General features: G+C 42.4%; 1 protein-coding gene across 1 annotated transcript in view; it reads right to left on the bottom strand.

The window, feature by feature from the left end:
* Window positions 1-18,080, bottom strand: part of ACP7 (acid phosphatase 7, tartrate resistant (putative)) — a 49,026-nt gene that overhangs the window by 14,158 nt on the left and 16,788 nt on the right. Inside the window, exons 5-11 of the mRNA XM_073598768.1 lie at window positions 15,661-15,686; window positions 15,306-15,403; window positions 11,229-11,291; window positions 11,030-11,144; window positions 9,575-9,688; window positions 6,686-6,743; window positions 2,841-2,908 (exon numbers count right to left, since the gene is read on the bottom strand). Of these exons, the coding sequence (XP_073454869.1) occupies window positions 2,841-2,908; window positions 6,686-6,743; window positions 9,575-9,688; window positions 11,030-11,144; window positions 11,229-11,291; window positions 15,306-15,403; window positions 15,661-15,686 (542 nt within the window). The remainder of the gene's footprint in view (window positions 1-2,840; window positions 2,909-6,685; window positions 6,744-9,574; window positions 9,689-11,029; window positions 11,145-11,228; window positions 11,292-15,305; window positions 15,404-15,660; window positions 15,687-18,080) is intronic.

Raw genomic sequence — 18,080 nt, 5'->3', positions numbered from 1 at the left:
GACCGCTACCAAAACTTGGCACAGTTTGGGGGTTTATGGATAAAAAGTGTGGAGTTTCTGGGTGGAGTTTCACTGGACTGGCAACATGATGGGCCTGATAAACTATCAGCGATGCAACATTTTTTCCCGTTGCGACAAATAATACATTGATTTACAGTGCATGTTCCTGTTGAATGTGACATGTGCATTAGATATAGAAAAATTCATATTTGTGAGATTTCACGAAAATGTTGCAATTTGCACGACATACAATTGAAAAAATTGCCTACAGTTTTTGGGCTTAGAATGAGTGCATTAGTGCACCAAGCAATAGGCGGCACAGCACTTCTTATCTGAGTTTATTAAAGTTTTATACACAGATAACGGATAGAATGCGGGCTATACAAATATAAAACATTTACACAGTTTCTATGCAGGTTGGTCATTTATGAAAGTTTGAGGTGCAAATAAATAAATAAACCAAGAATATAATGAAAGTGAGTATAGCCTCAATTTACACATTGATGAATACCAAATATAAGTGCCATCATCCGGGTTTATAAAATTGAAGAGATATAGGGGTGGAGGCGCGGAAGCAGTTGCTGCCACTTGCCTGCTCGCGCATGCATGCATGCCTAGAAGTTAGAATTTAGGACTATCTCGGCACTTGTTAATAAGTCACAGTTCAAAAAAACATAAAATATATAAATTTTTAATGACTACATTACAAAAATACAAAATATTATATACAGGCAATATTAAAAACAGTTGTATACACCACAGTTAACAAGATTACTAACGGGTGACCCCGTAAGATTTCTGTAGAAGGGGGGTATACAAAAATGTCCTCAACCGGTTTTGCGGTAAGGATTGCTAATGGTGATACAGCATGATACATAAATGATAACAAAGTTGAAGACTGGCTCACCCACTCAGACGGGTTCAATGGAACAGCAGGACCTAAAACAAATCCCCCCACGGTGGACACGGGGAATTGTAAACAGATTCTGATTGATAGATAATAAAGCGTAAAAATATAGAAACTAAGGATGTTTACGGGTGCACACCCAGGTGAAATAGGGTAGAAATCTGGGGAAGGGAAGTAAAGTGGTGATAGCAAGAGAAAGTATGAGACGAGGGAAGGGAGAAAAGGGAAGGGGAAGGGTGATGTATAGTGGGGGATAGAAGGGAGATGAAAACAACCCCTTCTATCTCCCTTCTATCCCCCACTATACATCACCCTTCCCCTTCCTTTTTCTCCCTTCCCTCGTCTCATACTTTCTCTTGCCATCACCACTTTACTTCCCTTCCCCAGATTTCTACCCTATTTCACCTGGGTGTGCACCCCTAAACATCCTTAGTTTCTATATTTTTACGCTTTATTATCTATCAATCAGAATCTGTTTACAATCCCCCGTGTCCGCCGTGGGGGGATTTGTTTTGGGTCCTGCTGTTTCATTGAACCCGTCTGAGTGAGTGAGCCAGTCTTCAACTTTGTTATCATTTATGTATTACGCTGTTTCACCATTACTTTGCTGTATTTCTTATATATCTTTTACTGTGCTATAAAAATAAGACTATTAATTGATTTATAGACCACCCCTCCTGAAGAAGCGGTCCTTATCACGAAACCGGTTGAGGAAATTTTTGTATACCCCCCTTCTACAGAAACCTTACGGGGTCACCGTAGGGGTTTAGTCCCCTGTTTTTAACGCGTACTGTTAGACAGGTCAATTTGGTTGTCTGCGAGCTGGTGGTAAGTAGGCTTTGGTTTTTTTTCCTGGGCATTCCCCAGGCTTTGTTTGCAAGTGTGAAGAGTGCCCCTTACATTGGTGGTCATTGTGAAGAATGCCCCTTACATTGGTGGTCAGTGTGAAGAATGCCCCTTACATTGGTGGTCAGTGTGAAGAATGCCGCTTACATTGGTGGTTAGTGTGAAGAATGCCCCTTACATTGGTGGTTAGTGTGAAGAATGCCCCTTACAATGGTGGTCATTGTGAAGAATGCCCCTTACAATGGTGGTCATTGTGAAGAATGCCCCTTACATTGGTGGTCATTGTGAAGAATGCCCCTCACATTGGTGCTCAGTGGGAAGAATGCCTCTTATATTGGTGGTCAGTGGGAGGAATGCTCCTTATACTAGTGGTTACTGGAAGTATGACCCTCTTACAGGGGTGGCCAGAATGCCACCCTTAGGGCTCATTTACACTTGCTTCAACTTTATCACACATTAAAGCGACTACTGCTTCAACATGCTTTTATAATGTGTTTTTGCTGCTTCTGCAAAGCTTCTGTGGGGCTTCAATGATGCTTCGGTGGTATTTCGATGATGCTTCAGTGGTGCTTCAATGATTCTTCGGTGGTGCTTTTTTGAAGCTTTAATTAAGCTTGGCAGATGCCCTGTGTATGTTCATATCTCATACCTGCAATTTCTCCAAAACAAAGCAAAGCTGAAGTAAAGCCTCTCAAAAGCAAGCATTGTCAGACTTTATGGAGGCTTTGAAGATGCTTTGAAGCACCACTAAAGCCACATGGGGTATAATTTTTGAAGCAAAGCAAACGCAAGGTGTAAACAGGACTTTAAGCTAACCATTTTATTTAGTAAAAAGTGCTTTGACTGGTGTCCAGAGAGCTTTAATAAAGCATGTCCTAAGCCATGTTTTGAAGGAAGTATAAATGAGCCCATACAGATAGCTCCTGGCACTTGCTCTACCAAGCAGCACTGGACCTGGAACTATGCAGGCACCATCAGATGGGGGGTCAATCAGCCACAGTTCAGGGAAGCACCAAGCAACTTCTGGAGGAACCCTAGTTGAAAATGTCTGTACTGGGAGCTCAGAACTGGAGTTTGGAGTACTTACCGTGCAGTTATATACAGGCCAGAGCCTCTCATAGGAATGTTCGTGTGCCCAGATTTCTAGATCCACCCCTGAAATTAGAGGCAAATGTAACTGATTATCTTTAAATGCATTACCTGTTCTGTTCCTGCACTGCAAACAGGTAATCATTGGCCCCTTTATTAGGTAAACCTGCTTTCAGCCAAACCATGAATCATCTGGCTCCAGCTCAAAACATTAAAAAACGTCAAATGTAATGAAGAAATTCAGTTGTACTTTTAACATTACAATGGGAAAGATGCATGTTCTTGGCAACTTCCTGTCCATGTAACAAGAAATGTGGGGTGTAGTGGTCACTGGGACAGGAAGGCACAGACAACAGTAAAAATATGAAATTTTTATCCTTCCTCACTGTCCTAAAAAGGAGGGTTCATCCCATCAGAGACATTTTCCACCACTTCCTATGACAGGGCATAAGGGGCAATCTCCCCAACAAGAACACAGACAGCAATATAACCCTTCCCGCTCTACCCATAACAAAATAAAAAATATTGGTGAGGCTTACATTCAGAAGAATAGGTAGACTTGAGACTACACTGGGCACTGCATGACTAAAGAGTCCTTTAAGATGAGGCAGAACAGGGGGTTCACAGCCTGAGGGCCAGTTCACACCACATGCAGTCCAGTGTGCGTTTTTTTTCTGCATCAAAAACATGGATAGTAGGTTATATGGTTTTCAATGGCATAGTTCACACCAGTGTGGTCAGTTCCAGTGGGTTCCAGTTCCAGAAAAAAAAAGCAGAACATGCTGCATTTTTTCTGCACTGGACTGTACTGGAACACATTAAAATGCATCAAAAACACACCTAAAATGCACTGGAACACACATGTCCTTATTTGAAGTTAAGAAAAAAAGAGGGGGGGGGATGCACTGGACTGCAACAAAAACACACTGGAAAAGCATCTGGAATGCATCCGGACTGAGTTTCTATGGTGTGAGCTGGCCCTAAATGTTTCTATCAAGTCAGCATGGACCTAAATATAAGCATTTCCATTACCTTCCTGAATTAATGCCAAAAGGCGTTTTGAAGGCTAACTGACGCACTTCGATAGGTAAACACCAATCTTTCTCAAGGAAGGCTATTGATGGATGAATCTCTCCTTAAAAACGCTCTCATCCCACCTCCATGTTCCTTAACCCCTAATGGCTAAAACTTAATATAACCACTTCCCATGTCATAAAACATTAAATCCATAATATACTTTATTAACTATTGAAGAACAACTTCTCCTTACTCTGAAAAGAAAATAATAGCGTAAGAAAAAGAAGGCATGTCAAAAAGTTTAAAGTCAAAGTTTAATCCAGTAAGAGCAATAGTGTTATGTTTAATAATCCACTTGGATTCACACCTAGACATCTTCTTAACAAAGTTTTCCTTCGCCAATCTGGTTTAACTATTTCTACCCCCTAAAAACGAGTCACTTTCAAATCCCTATTGTGGAATTCACTGCAGTGTTTGGAGAGAGGATGCTTGTCATTACCTTGTAGAACCTTACAAAAATGTTCCTGAATCCGACTGTAAATGGGAAGAGAACTGCTAGCCGGAGGGACATCCCGTGGACACTACAGAGAAAGCTGTATGCACAAGGGGTGTATTTGTTGTTTCATACAGAACTGTGAGTGAAGTCATCTAATCTGTCTGTCCTACTGTAACAACGCCCCCTCTTATCACACTGCCCCCAACCTGTCACACTGCCCCACCCACCTGTCACACTGCCCTACCCACGTGTCACACTGCCCCCCCCCCCCCCTGTCACACTGCCCCCCCACCTGTCAAACTTCCCTCCCCACCTGTCACACTGCCCCCCCACCTATCACACTGACCCCCCCCACCTGTCACACTGCCCTCCCCACCTATCACACTGCCCCCCCACCTATCACACTGCCCTCCCCACCTGCCACAAGTTTAATCCAGTAAGAGCAATAGTGTTACGTTTAATAATCCACTTGGATTCGCATCTAGACATCTTCTTAACAAAGTTTTCCTTCGCCAATCTGGTTTAACTATTTCTACCCCCTAAAAACGAGTCACTTTCAAATCCCTATTGTGGAATTCACTGCAGTATTTGGAGAGAAGATGCTTGTCATTACCTTGTAGAACCTTACAAAAATGTTCCTGAATCCAGACCGTAAATGGGAAGAGAACTGCTAGCCAGTGGGACATCCCGTGGACACTACAGAGAAATCTGTATGTACAAGGGGTGTATTTGTTGTTTCGTACAGAACTGTGAGTGAAGTCATCTAAACTGTCTGTCCTACTGTAACAACGCCCCCTCTTATCACACTGCCCCCAACCTGTCACACTGCCCCACCCACCTGTCACACTGCCCTCACCACCTATCACACTGCCCCCCCACCTATCACACTGCCCCCCCACCTGCCACACTGCCCTCCCCACCTGCCACACTGCCCCCTCTTATCACACTGCCCCCTCATACTGTCCCCCACCTGTCACACTGCCCCCCCCACCTGCCACACTGCCCTCCCCACCCATCACACTGCCCTCCCCACCTATAACAATGCCCCACTTTTATCACACTGCCCCCTCATACTGTCCCCCACCTGTCACACTGCCCCCTTGTCACAATATCTCCCCTGCACACTGCCCCCCACCTGTCACACTGCCCCCCCCCACCTGCCACACTGCCCTCCCCAACTATCACACTGCCCCCTACCTGTCACACTGCCCCCTCATACTGGCCCCCACCTGTCACACTGCCCCCTTGTCACAATATCTCCCCTGCACACTGACCCCCTCCTGTCACACTGCCCCTTCATCATTCTGCCTCCTTGTCACACTTCCCTCCCCTCCCCTCCTGTCACACTACCCCGTCATACTGCCCCCTCTTGTTGCTTGCCCCCCTCCTTTCATAGTGCTCCCTCATCACACTGCCCCCTCTTATTACACTGCTCCCCTTCTTTCACACTGAACGCCTCCTGTCACACTTCCCAGGTACCCTTCTCCTGTCATACTGGCCCCCCTCTTTGCACAATGCCCCCCGTCATACTTGCCCCCTCTTATCACACTGCCCCCCCGTCATATTGCCCCTTCATTGCATACTGCCCCCCTCATTTCACAGTGCCCCCTCTTATCACACTCCCCCTTGCTGTCACACTTCCCAGATACCCTTCTCCTGTCACAACGCCCCCCTATGTCACAATACCCCTTCATACTGCACCCTCCTGTCACAATACCCCCATCATACTTCCCCCTCCTGTCGCACTTTCCCTGTCATACTGCCCCCTTGTCATACTGCCCTCCTCCTGTCACAATACCTCCCCATCATACTGCTTCCCCGTCACACTACCACCCCTGTCATACTGCCCCCCATCATACTATCCCCCTTCTTGTTACACTTCTCCCTCCTTTCACAGTGCCCCCCCTCTGAACCCTTCCTTTTCTGAATGGACACAGTGAGTGATCGGTACCGCACTCACTGTGTCCATTCATAACTGAAGCATGGTAACTGTGCTTCAGTTTGAGAATCAATGGGAAGCTCTATTGCAGCTGAGGCTGCAGAGATGGAGATTGAGGGCCCCTGCCAGGGTTGAGGAGGCCCTTCATGGTTTCTTGCACCAGGGCCCTGAAGGTTGTAGTTACACCTCTGCCCCAACTACTCAACTGCATTGGTCTCAGTTGTCTATGGAGAATGTGTCTTTGTCCATCTTTTATAAATAATAATTACGTTTATCCAAAGCTGATATTTCAGATCTGATTACATACTGATGTGGTAAATGGCACATAACTTTGTTATACAGAATAGATGCTATATTAACTAGGTAATGTTTTAATTCAAGCGACACCTACCGTATTTATAGAACAAATCCTCCAGTGCATACTGGCCTCCCGGTAATCCAGTACGTATCTGAAAAACAGAGCACACAGCAAGATAACTCATCAGCAGTGGAGACAATGTGACTTATAGGAGACAAGGTAACTCAGATATATAACAGGAGGATTTACATGGCATTCTATGCAACACAAGTTACACATGCATCATGGCACCTGCAGAAATCTTGTTTTTAAGGCCCCATGCGCACTGAGCATTTAGCACTGTTGCATGGGGCTCTGGCGCTCAGCTGCAGATCCATAAAATGCACAGATGTGAACTAACCCATAGGAAACCATGTTAAATGGACTGTAGTGTGTTTCTGCAAAACTGAAAATGCACTAAAAAATGCATCGGTGTGAACCCGACCTTAGTCCCGTTTCAGGAGGTCCCAGTGTTTAGCTGCAGGCAGAGGGCACAGGTGTCTCATCCAGCCCCACTGCCAGCAGTCTGACAAACTCTATGAGAGGCTGAAAACTACTGTGACTAGATGGGACTCGATGGTGCACCTAGCGGTACAAACCTTAAAGGCAGTATGTGCCCAGGGTGGAATGCCTGAAATGCATAGGTGTGAAGCAGGCCTTAGTCCCGGTTCAGGAGGTTCCAAAGGTGTCCCATTCAGCCCTGCTTCTGGCAGCCTTTCAAACTCTGAGAGGCTGGCAGCTGCTGCAGCTGGATGTGGCTTGATGTGGTACGAACATTTAGCAAAGAATGTGCAATACAAGAATTTGTCCCTGGGCACATACTGCCTTAAAGAGGAAGTAAAGCCTCTTAAAAAAAAAAAAAAAAACACCCTGCAAGGCAAAGGCATACTAGCTCATTATGAATTACTTACCTGAGATCGAAGCCCCGGCATCGGCCCTCGTTCACCTCCTCCGACGCCGCCATCTATCCCAGAGTGATTTCCGGGTCATGCGCGCTGGTGCAGCCACTAACGGCATGATCCCTGTTATAAACCGCACGCTCAGTGCGCCTGCGCCCAATGTCTACGGCGCATGCGCCGTAGACGTCAGTGCCGCTATTTCTGCAAATATCTCCTAAACCTTTTAGGTTTGGGAGATATTTCTTGCACCTACAGGTAAGCCTTAATCTAGGCTCACCTGTAGGTTAAAGTGGTTGTAATGGGTTTATAACCCATTACAATCAAAATTTGTCCGGTCCCTGCTGAACCTACTGAATTTCAATCCATGTGTACCCTGAGCGCGTCGCTGATAACAGCGATATGCCGTTAGTGGCAGCTCTTGTGTGCATGCGCGGGAGTGACGTCATCGCAGCTCCGGCCAATCACAGCGCCGGAGCCCCGATACCCGGAAGAAGATGGACGCGCCGTACCAGAGGGGACAGCGGTGACATCGCAGGCTCCTGTGTCAAGTAAGTGACACATAATGGGCTACTATGCGATGCATAGTAGACCATTATGCTTTACCTTTGCAGGGAAACAAAGAGGAAGTAAACCCATCAGGGTTTACTTCCTCTTTAAAATAGAACTAAAGGCAAAACTGTTTTCATTTTGGATAGAGTAAGGCTGGGTTCACACTTGATTAGCATGCGGCTGACAGCAGGGGTCTGGTGCATCTCTGTTCTCCATTTCAGGGATGAATCAGGCCCAAATTTTTGCCTGAATTCGGACCTTAAACGGAGCCAAAAATGCACAGGAACCCTGTGCAATTTGCTCCGCAGCCGCCCTGGAGATGTGTGAACCAGCTCCATTGAGAGCCGGTCACAGTCTCCTGTCATGCGAATTGGATGCAGGTAAACCCACATCCAATTTGCATAGGTGTGAAGCCTAAGAGAGGGTTATGACCCCTGTCAGTTTTTTTTCCATCTGTCTCCCTTTGATAAGATTCCCCTTTACTTCCTGTCCCAAGCCAAAACAGGAAGTGTGAGGAAACCCCTCCAAAGTGAAGAAATCCCTGTTTGTCACCAGTGTCCCCAATAGAATATTTTCCCCTCAATTCCTGTTCTGGTGACAACCTAAAATTGGGATTTTCATTCACTTTCACTCACCGAGACAATAATAAACATGACAAACAAAAAAAGAGGATGAATATCCCTAATAGGGGCACAGACAGCAATAAAAGCCCGATATATGTTCTAATTCTTCTCCATGCTATCCAAAACTGAAAAAAAAAGTTTAGCCTTTACACTTTAAGCTAACAATATACGGTATGTTACAATCCAAATGCATAATCTCATAATTATCTGCCAACAACTATGTAGAAGAGGAGCTTCCGTAGTTGGATTGCGTGACAAGACAGTGCAGACAGGAGAACCCCACCAGTGGAGCCATTGTGTTCTCCCATGGGGGGGGGGGGGGGGGACGACTATCCCTGCCGGAAGAACAGAGCGATTATTGCTACTGGCTATAACATAAAATTCAACAGGCTAGTTGTACTGATCAATCAACTTAGGTATATTCAGTCTGTCCATACATGGTTCAAATCTATCTATGGCCGGCTTTAGCTAGGCCCTCATATTAGTTGCTGGTAGATCCAAAAAAAGATTGTACAATGAAATTGTAACATGCACGGTAGCTTTAAAAAGATGTGTCAGCTAGCTGAATACGATTAGAATAAGAATAAGAATTTCCTTCATCCATAAAAATATACAGCAAAGGTTTCCATAGATGTTATCGGTTAAAAACAATTTTTCTAGTTTTGTACAGAGCTGGAATCGGTTGGAATCTCTGTCAAATTTGTATTTTTAAAATTTTTCAGAAGATTCTGTCGTGACTTTCTGCGCTTTTTTCAAGACTTAAAAAAAAATGACATTTTGCACTCAAATATATCTGTGAGGATGGTGAAAAATGTCCATATTCATGGCATCCTGGAATTAAGATTCACAAAAAGCTTAGATATTCTACTCACCGTGCTGTTAACTTTGGCACAGTCATCACTGTTAAAATTGGTGCAATACATTGGACGGTGTGCCATTGTGATGATCCATGGGCGCTCAGAACGACGAGCCTTGCTGGTGGCCTCCTAAAAAAGGAAGGTTGCACATTATTTATCACATATTTAAAGTGCTGCTTTGGGCACCAAGGGCTTGGGTGCCTACAAGTAATGGTAATCCAGCCCTAATTATGGTATATGTGGCCCAGATCATGGTAATACACCCAACAGTACTTCACCTTAGCTGTGAAGACTGACTACACTGTAGTTACAATTTAATGACATCTGTGATATAAAGAGAAACGGATCGCCTCCTCACCGCACTTCTGCACACTGTGGACATAGGAAGTGACGTCACAGGCTCCACTTGGCGCATTGCATCACTGGTCACGTGACCAGTGATGCAACGCGTTGGGTAGAGCCTGTGACGTCACTTCCTGTGTGCAGAAGTGCGGTGAGGAGGCGATCCGTTTCTCTTCTATCACGGATGTTATTGAATTGTAATGCAAGCAGTTATTACATTTATTACATCTATTGGCAATATTGCGCTATGGTGTTTTTGTGCTCTGAGTGTTTTCAGATCGTGAGTTGTGTTTGTTAAACATTACAGCTGAGTCTTTCGAGATATCTAGTGTGAATCCCAGCAGATACCTTTTGGATATCAAAGCGCCGTTTGGCCTTATGGCCTTTTCCTGAGGTGAGCGGCCATTAGAACTATTGGTGGCAGTGGATGCAACATTTTTTCACTGTATATATTTTTCTTGCACCTTATATATATTTTTTCACTGGATACGGTTGATCATAATCACGATATGAACTGGACATAATTGTTTTGCACTTGGACTTTCGTTGTTTATATATTAATTTTGCACATATATGTTATTTTCTTTGATCATCGATTGCATATATGGAGTTTGAAGGTTTTATGTCTAATTGATTATTGTGTTATTTTTTATATATATCTAAGTTATTTGAACAAGCGCACTATTATACACCCATTTACATATTTTTGCTCTTTGAGTTCACTAATCAATGGTAGCAGCTGTTCCACTGTTCGTACACTTTATTTCTTCTTGGCAGCGCATAAGTACACTACTAATCATAATTGATGAGATGTTACTATTCTCCATATAAACCTGTGTTCATCAGCCTAACAATTCCAGAATAATAGGGATACAGACGGCAATAAAAACTCTCCCCTGCTGTATCCCAAACAAAATCAAAAGTTGTGGCTGGGGTTGGGTTTTAAATTGAAAGATATTTGTTTTTGACCTGAATGTGCCTTCAAAGTGACACTAAAATATATCCTTATTCTCCAAAAACAATCCATACACATCTACTCAAAGCACGATCCCAAAAGTATGCATCGTAAAAACAAGACCATGATCTAGGACATGGGTGGAGACTGAACAACAACACTGTCCATCTAACCTGCAGATCCCTTTGTAGCCATTTAAACTGCTCCGCCACCAATTCTTGCCCATATTTCAGGTAGAAATAAACCTCTGTAGAAAACGAGATAATGTGAGCAGGCCCAAGATCCCAGCTGGAGAAAGAACGATGTATAAATGTTAAGGTCACATGTACATTTCATGCATCAATGTGTTATTTCTGCCTAGCGCTCTCCTACCTGTACCACAGGCCCTCGGTGTCTCCTGGCATGGAGAAACGCATGCGATAATTGGAGAAGTTGCTGAAAAACAAAAAGGTGACAAAAACTGCTGTTTTAATAGGATATTATTAGATCTTTTAATATCAGATAATAAATATGACAGTTTTTAAAGTGGTTCTTTTGTCTTAACAAAGAAAAATCCTAAAAGCCAGCAGCTACAAATACTGTAGCTGCTGACTTTGAAAAAAGGACACTCGCCTATCCAAGGATCCAGCACTGTCCTCACCCAGGATGGTTCCTCACCAATCTTCGGGTCTCCAGCGTTGGCATGTTTACTAAGGGAGGCCGGCTGTGACTCTTTGCAGCATCACAGCCGGCTTTCTAATGCACATTCACGAGTTGTGCTGTGCTTTCTGAATGGACCCAGGTTTATAGAAATCCAACCAAGAAGACCCATAGGTTGCCAATGTCCCAGTTTAGACAATATCATATATGGAGTACCCCCCAAGGAAATACTAAGGGACTTTAGGGGCAACTGATCAGCAAATTTTTAGAGAAAAATTGGAAATGTATTAATATAAAATATGTGGCGCATACATCACCATCAGTAATTGCATAAAACGACAAGAACAGAATCATATATCAAATATAAATGACCCCAATGTTGATTCTGATGTGTGACTGTCTCATTATAGAATATCGATATAGCAGCACTACTTCGCATGAAATGCCCCTGAAGAAAGGACTCTACATAGGTCCAGAATAGCGTCGGGCTTAACACTGAAGGATTTGCATTCATATTTGATATATGATTCTGTTCTTGTCGTTTTATGCAATTACTGATGGTGATGTATGCACCACATATTTTATATTAATACATTTCTTTGTTTCTAAAAATTTGCTGATCAGTTGCCCCTAAAGTCCCCAAATTTCCTTTGGGGGGTATTCCATATATAATATTGTCTGACTGGACCCACAGCTTTCTGGGACCTGTGACGTGTCCCAGAAGGTTGCGGGCAGAAAGAGGAGGGAGGAAAACTTCCACTCTGATCGCCTAGGCGGTTCGAGCTGAAGTGGGAGCGGGTACCCGTTAAAACTAGGTACCTGCTCCCCAAATAAAATAAAAACAACTCAAAAAGTGGGAGAGGAGGGGGGAAGTCATGCTTTAAAGCCTAATTAAACCCTCACAATTTTCTGTATAGCAGCCATGGTAAAATATCCAATGCTTCAGCGATCTGGAAAGTTGAACAGCGGCTCTCTAGCTCTGAACAGTGTATAAATCAACAGCACTCTCACTACTTGAGGAGCATGGTTTATTAACGCACTGTTCAGGAGGATTGTGTCAGCCTACAGGAAAGCTGGAACTCTGTAAACAATAAGCCTTTGCACTGCTATTTTCTTTACACTAAAAAATGAGTTTACATGAAACAAGCTGCTCACACCTTATAACACTTCCATGTGTGTTAAAACAATGTGATGAAACGCGTAGAGGTGTAGCTATCTAGATGACATCATTACACAAAGGTAAGTCCAGGAAGTGAGGTATTTACTATAGCCAGCTGGAGCTGAATACCAGCAGTGTATTTCATTTGATGTAAGAAAGATAGGGGGCGCTAGATACCATATTATTCAAGTGCTCCAAATAAATATATCTCCTGCATTACCAAAAAAAATGGAAATGTAAGAAAGCTAGGGGGTGCTAGATACCATACTATTCAAGTGCTCTAAATAAATATAACTCCTGCTTTACCAAAAAAAATGAAAATCATAATATTGACAAATAATAATTAGATTACACATTGAAGTGCCCACAATAGTGAAAAAAATATATATATAGTGATTGATTGTCCACATAAAAAAGTGATTGAAGTGGTTGAAGTGATATCTTTCAATATTATCCCAATCCTGTTGCTGTAAACAAAGTTTTCCATCACCAAGGGAAAATTAAGAAAAGGAAAACACCTCGAAGTAGTAGATATCTGCTTACCAGATACTAATGACTCCTTTAGTTAAAAAGAGAGTCACTAGCGCTTGTGCAGGGTTGTGCCTGCTCACATGGATGGCCGGACTGTGGTTGGTATTATAGGCATGGATCGTTCCCGTCAAGCTCATTCAAGATAGGATAAGGATACATAGGAAACAAAAACAGTCTCCATAGCGTAAAACCATTTATTACAAAAGTAAATAAATTAAAAAGCCAAATGGCCGCTTACATTGGTGGGTGCCTACCCGGCACTGGGGCTGCTTGCATGTCAGGGTGACTCCACAGTCAGAAACGCTTCCCTGAAGATGTTCACTACGAAACGTACGTCGGAGCGGTACGTGGTCACATGTCCTATCACCCAATAACATCCGGATCCTTTGGCTGCCCCCCTGTGTAAGCTGGAACGCACGCCAGCGTGGAGGAGACATGAAAGGCTTTTTCTGACTGTGGAGTCACCCTGACATGCAAGCAGCCCCAGTGCCGGGTAGGCACCCACCAATGTAAGCGGCCATTTGGCTTTTTAATTTATTTACTTTTGTAATAAATGGTTTTACGCTATGGAGACTGTTTTTGTTTCCTATGTATCCTTATCCTATCTTGAATGAGCTTGACGGGAACGATCCATGCCTATAATACCAACCACAGTCCGGCCATCCATGTGAGCAGGCACAACCCTGCACAAGCGCTAGTGACTCTCTTTTTAACTAAAGGAGTCATTGGTATCTGGTAAGCAGATATCTACTACTTCGAGGTGTTTTCCCTTTCTTAATTTTCCCTTGGTGATGGAAAACTTTTTGTTTACAGCAACAGGATTGGGATAATATTGAAAGATATCACTTCAACCACTTCAATCACTTTTTTATGTGGACAATCAATCACTATATATATTTTTTTTTCACTATTGTGGGCACTTCAATGTGTAATCTAATTACTATTTGTCAATATTATGATTTTAATTTTTTTTGGTAAAGCAGGAGTTATATTTATTTAGAGCACTTGAATAGTATGGTATCTAGCGCCCCCTAGCTTTCTTACATTTCCATTTTTTTTGGTAATGCAGGAGATATATTTATTTGGAGCACTTGAATAATATGGTATCTAGCGCCCCCTATCTTTCTTACATTCCTTTTTTTGATTATCTATTTTTTTGATTATTCAAAAATTGGGGAGCAGCTTACACTGATTGTTTATATTTCCACAAATTTTCTTTATTGTTGGGAATGTTTTCTTACTGGATGTACCACCAGTATATGTAATTCATATATATTATCTGCTATCGACACCACTGGCGCGAAGGTTTCTATTATTTTCTATTTCATTTGATGCTTGTACTTGTGATTGCATTGAATGCACATGATAATGTGAGCATTATTCTTTGTGAGTTGTGTGAATATAGTAAAAGGTGAAGCACTATGGTGTTTGCCCTTTTCTTTCTTAGTGCTGTATTGAGGAGGGGAGCATGACTAGTATAACCTGCTGGGCAAACAGGACTCCATGTAAAGGGGACTGGTGCTGTAAGTTGCAGATAATCCACTGAACATACAGGATGCCATTTAAAGGGAATTTGAGCTGTTTTTGACCTTACATTTTTATGTGGGTCATCTATACAAGATGAGAGCACAGCTGGTGTTGATTGAGAGAGAAAGAGTGGACAAGTTTGGAGTCGCTCGTCCCTACCCCCTTTCCTGGCCTGCCGGGCTGCTTGCTCAGATAAGGGTCTGGTATTGATTTTGGGGGGGACCCCACACCAATTTTTTGGGGGCGTGGGGGTTCCCCTCAAAATTAATACCAGACCGAAAGGGTCTGGTATGGATTTGGGGGGGACCCCATGCTGTTTTTTCTTTTTTACATTTTAAAACTTTTTGTTAAAAAAAATGTAATAAAAGGCTAGATTTATTACTCTATATGCCACCTGTCTGTATTGCAGAAATAAATTGTGAGGGTTTAATTGGGCTTTAAGAATTGGAAGATTTAGTGTTCAAAATAATTGTACTTTTCTGCTGAAGAACAAAATTCAAAATGTAGCATTTTAAACAGTGGATAGGCCTGCATTTAATTTAACCAAATGTCACATCTGGAAACACGAGTGTGAATACAAGAATTGCACTTACTAGGCCTCTTCATGGTTTCCAGGGCATGTCATATAGGGAATGTAGGCGGCAACTGACTCAATCTGACGCATAAACTCGTCACCCACCTGAGCATTATCCTTTAAGTAAGAAGAAGACTGGTAATTTTTTTTTATCATCAATAATACAGCTATCTTTATTTGTATTCTGATATTTACAAAGCATCAACATATTACTCTGACCCTAGGTGCCACACATGAAATAATAAATGGGTGCAAATGACGGACTCTGAGCAATAAAAGGAGTAAAGCATGGAAAATAACAGGAGTATTGTAGATGGTAATCGTAAGAGCTTATGCTGGGCACTAAGATATATTAGAATATGAACATATTTTACCTTGTCCATATCATATGCAAAATCACCTGCAAAAGAAAGGTAAAAAGGAGTTGATGCATATATGTGACTCATGTTGGAAAACTACTATACTATACTATAAAATAATTCTCTATAATATATGCATTAACTACACTCATTATTTGGTGGTTTGTTGGTGGCAGCCCTGCTGGTGTCTATTTTTGCTCAGGAATTTTTTTCTGGTGGCCTATACAGATGGGGATTAATCAATGCATTTATCAGATGTACTAGGTTCAATTGTAGTTATGGGGTGTTTCATCATTATGGCAGTGATTTGGTGGTCTGCTCCATATTCTGCAATCTTAGTAAATTATTATGTTCTGCTATATCAGTATTGTTTATGTATGCGTTTGGTCTCTCTATAGAACAAATCCCTCTCTGAATCATAGTCCTGAAGAAGCGGTTCACCGTGAAACAAGTAGAATTTCTTCAGTGTTGTCACATGAAAAGATATAATAAAATATTTACAAAAACTTGAGGGGTGTACTCACTTTTGTGAGATACTGTATGTTATATGTCTGCCTTTGTGGGTATTTTTTTATGATTTTTTTCAATAAATGTGTATTTTTTACAATTGTTTTGAGCATTGTGAGTCTATATCGTACCATGAAAGTCCAAGGTTGCCTCAATTGCTTAACTGCTCTTTTACACTCATTATTTAATACACTCAATACTCACAGAAGACAATATTCTTCATACATACTCAATTGTACACTTTACTTGCACTACTGCACTTTACATTTGCAACACCGGGGGGGGGCTGTTTATGTAGCAGTATAGCCTTTTACATGGCCGGCGTCCTGACAAAATAGGCAACTCGGCAGAAAATAGAACCACGACACTTCCTTTTTCTTTAAACCATTAGTAATTGCTGATTTGGACGTATTGCGGTTTGGACACAACACCGACTACTGAATACAGTCCAGTACAGGAAGATTTTTCTGTTTTCACAGCACAGTGGCTAACGAGGACAAAGTTGTCACTGCCTTGGAGGTGGCCATTTTCTTGGTTAGTTTCGGAGCGGAGTAACAATCTCCGCTCATAACATTGTGCACCGGACTCTATTCGGTTGCTGGTGTGTCCAAACGGCGATTTGTCAAAATCTGCAATTCATGATGGTTTAAAGAAAAAGGAAGTGACGCGGGTAGCTCATTCTGCCAGGTTTGACATTTTGTCAGGACAGCAGACTGCTGTTTAAAAAACACACACAAAACACAGATTTACAAAGCACAGCAGTGTGCTTTACACATGTGCTTTGTGTGTTGCTTGACCAGCCTCTCCTCATTGCAGCATTAAAGCAAAACTGAATGCACAGGTCCAACCAGTGGCGGCCCGTCCATAGGGGGCCCACAGGCAGTTGTACATACTGGCAATTGGCAAAGTGTCTCGATCTGAGGCTGCATTTGATGGGGCACAGTGAGGCTGCATTTGATGGGACACAGTGAGGCTGCAGTTGATGGGGCACAGTGAGGTTCCAGTTGATGGGGCACAGCCTTTTGTTATGTCACCAGCGCTTTAGCCATCTTAATTGGCTGGCCCAGGACAACGTAAGTGCCTTGCATGCGTGGCTTAATGCACATGTGTGGCTCAGTGCACAATAGGAAGAAAATTGCTGGCTCCCTGACAACCAGCATCTCTGAGCTGGAACTGTTACATTTAACATTTAACAGTGGTAGAAATTCTGCTGTTAAATGTTTCAGCTTTTAATTAATACATTAATTAAATAGCGAGTGGCTAGACCACAAGCTAATCAACCAATTTATTATTTTTTTTAGTGAATTGACAAGTGCAAACTGCATCATTTTATGTGGTATTTAGTGACTGTTTGTGGGAGGAAGTGCTAAAGCATGTCACACATTAAACCCAAAATACGGGGTAATGTGTAACACATCCCAAAAGGTGAATTTACCCACTTGACCTCCAGAAGATTTACCCCCCTTCATGACCAGACATTATTTTGCGATACGGCACTGCGTTACTTTAACTGACAATTGTGTGACGCTGTACACGAATAAAATGTTTGTTCTTTCCTTATTTCCCCACAAATAGAGCTTTCTTTTGGTGGCATTTGATCACCTCTGCGGTTTTTATTTTTTGCACTATAAACAAAAAAAGCAGACAATTTTGAAAAAAAACAAACAATATTTTTTACTTTCTGCTATAAAACACATCCAATAAAAAAAATTGAAAATAAATCAAATTTCTTCAGCAATTTAGGCCAATATGTATTCTACTTCATATTTTTGGTAAAAAAATTGAAATAAGCGTAAAAAGATTGGGTGGCGCAAACGTTATAGCATCTACAAACTATAAAATATTTTTATTTATTTTACAAGTAATGGCGGCGATTAGTGACTTTTAGCAGGACTGAGAATAGTGGCGGAAAAATTGGAAACTAACTG

Source organism: Aquarana catesbeiana, linkage group LG09 (genome assembly GCF_042186555.1).
Source record: "Aquarana catesbeiana isolate 2022-GZ linkage group LG09, ASM4218655v1, whole genome shotgun sequence".
NCBI classification, from domain to species: domain Eukaryota; kingdom Metazoa; phylum Chordata; class Amphibia; order Anura; family Ranidae; genus Aquarana; species Aquarana catesbeiana.
This window is presented reverse-complemented; position numbering and strand designations above follow the sequence as displayed.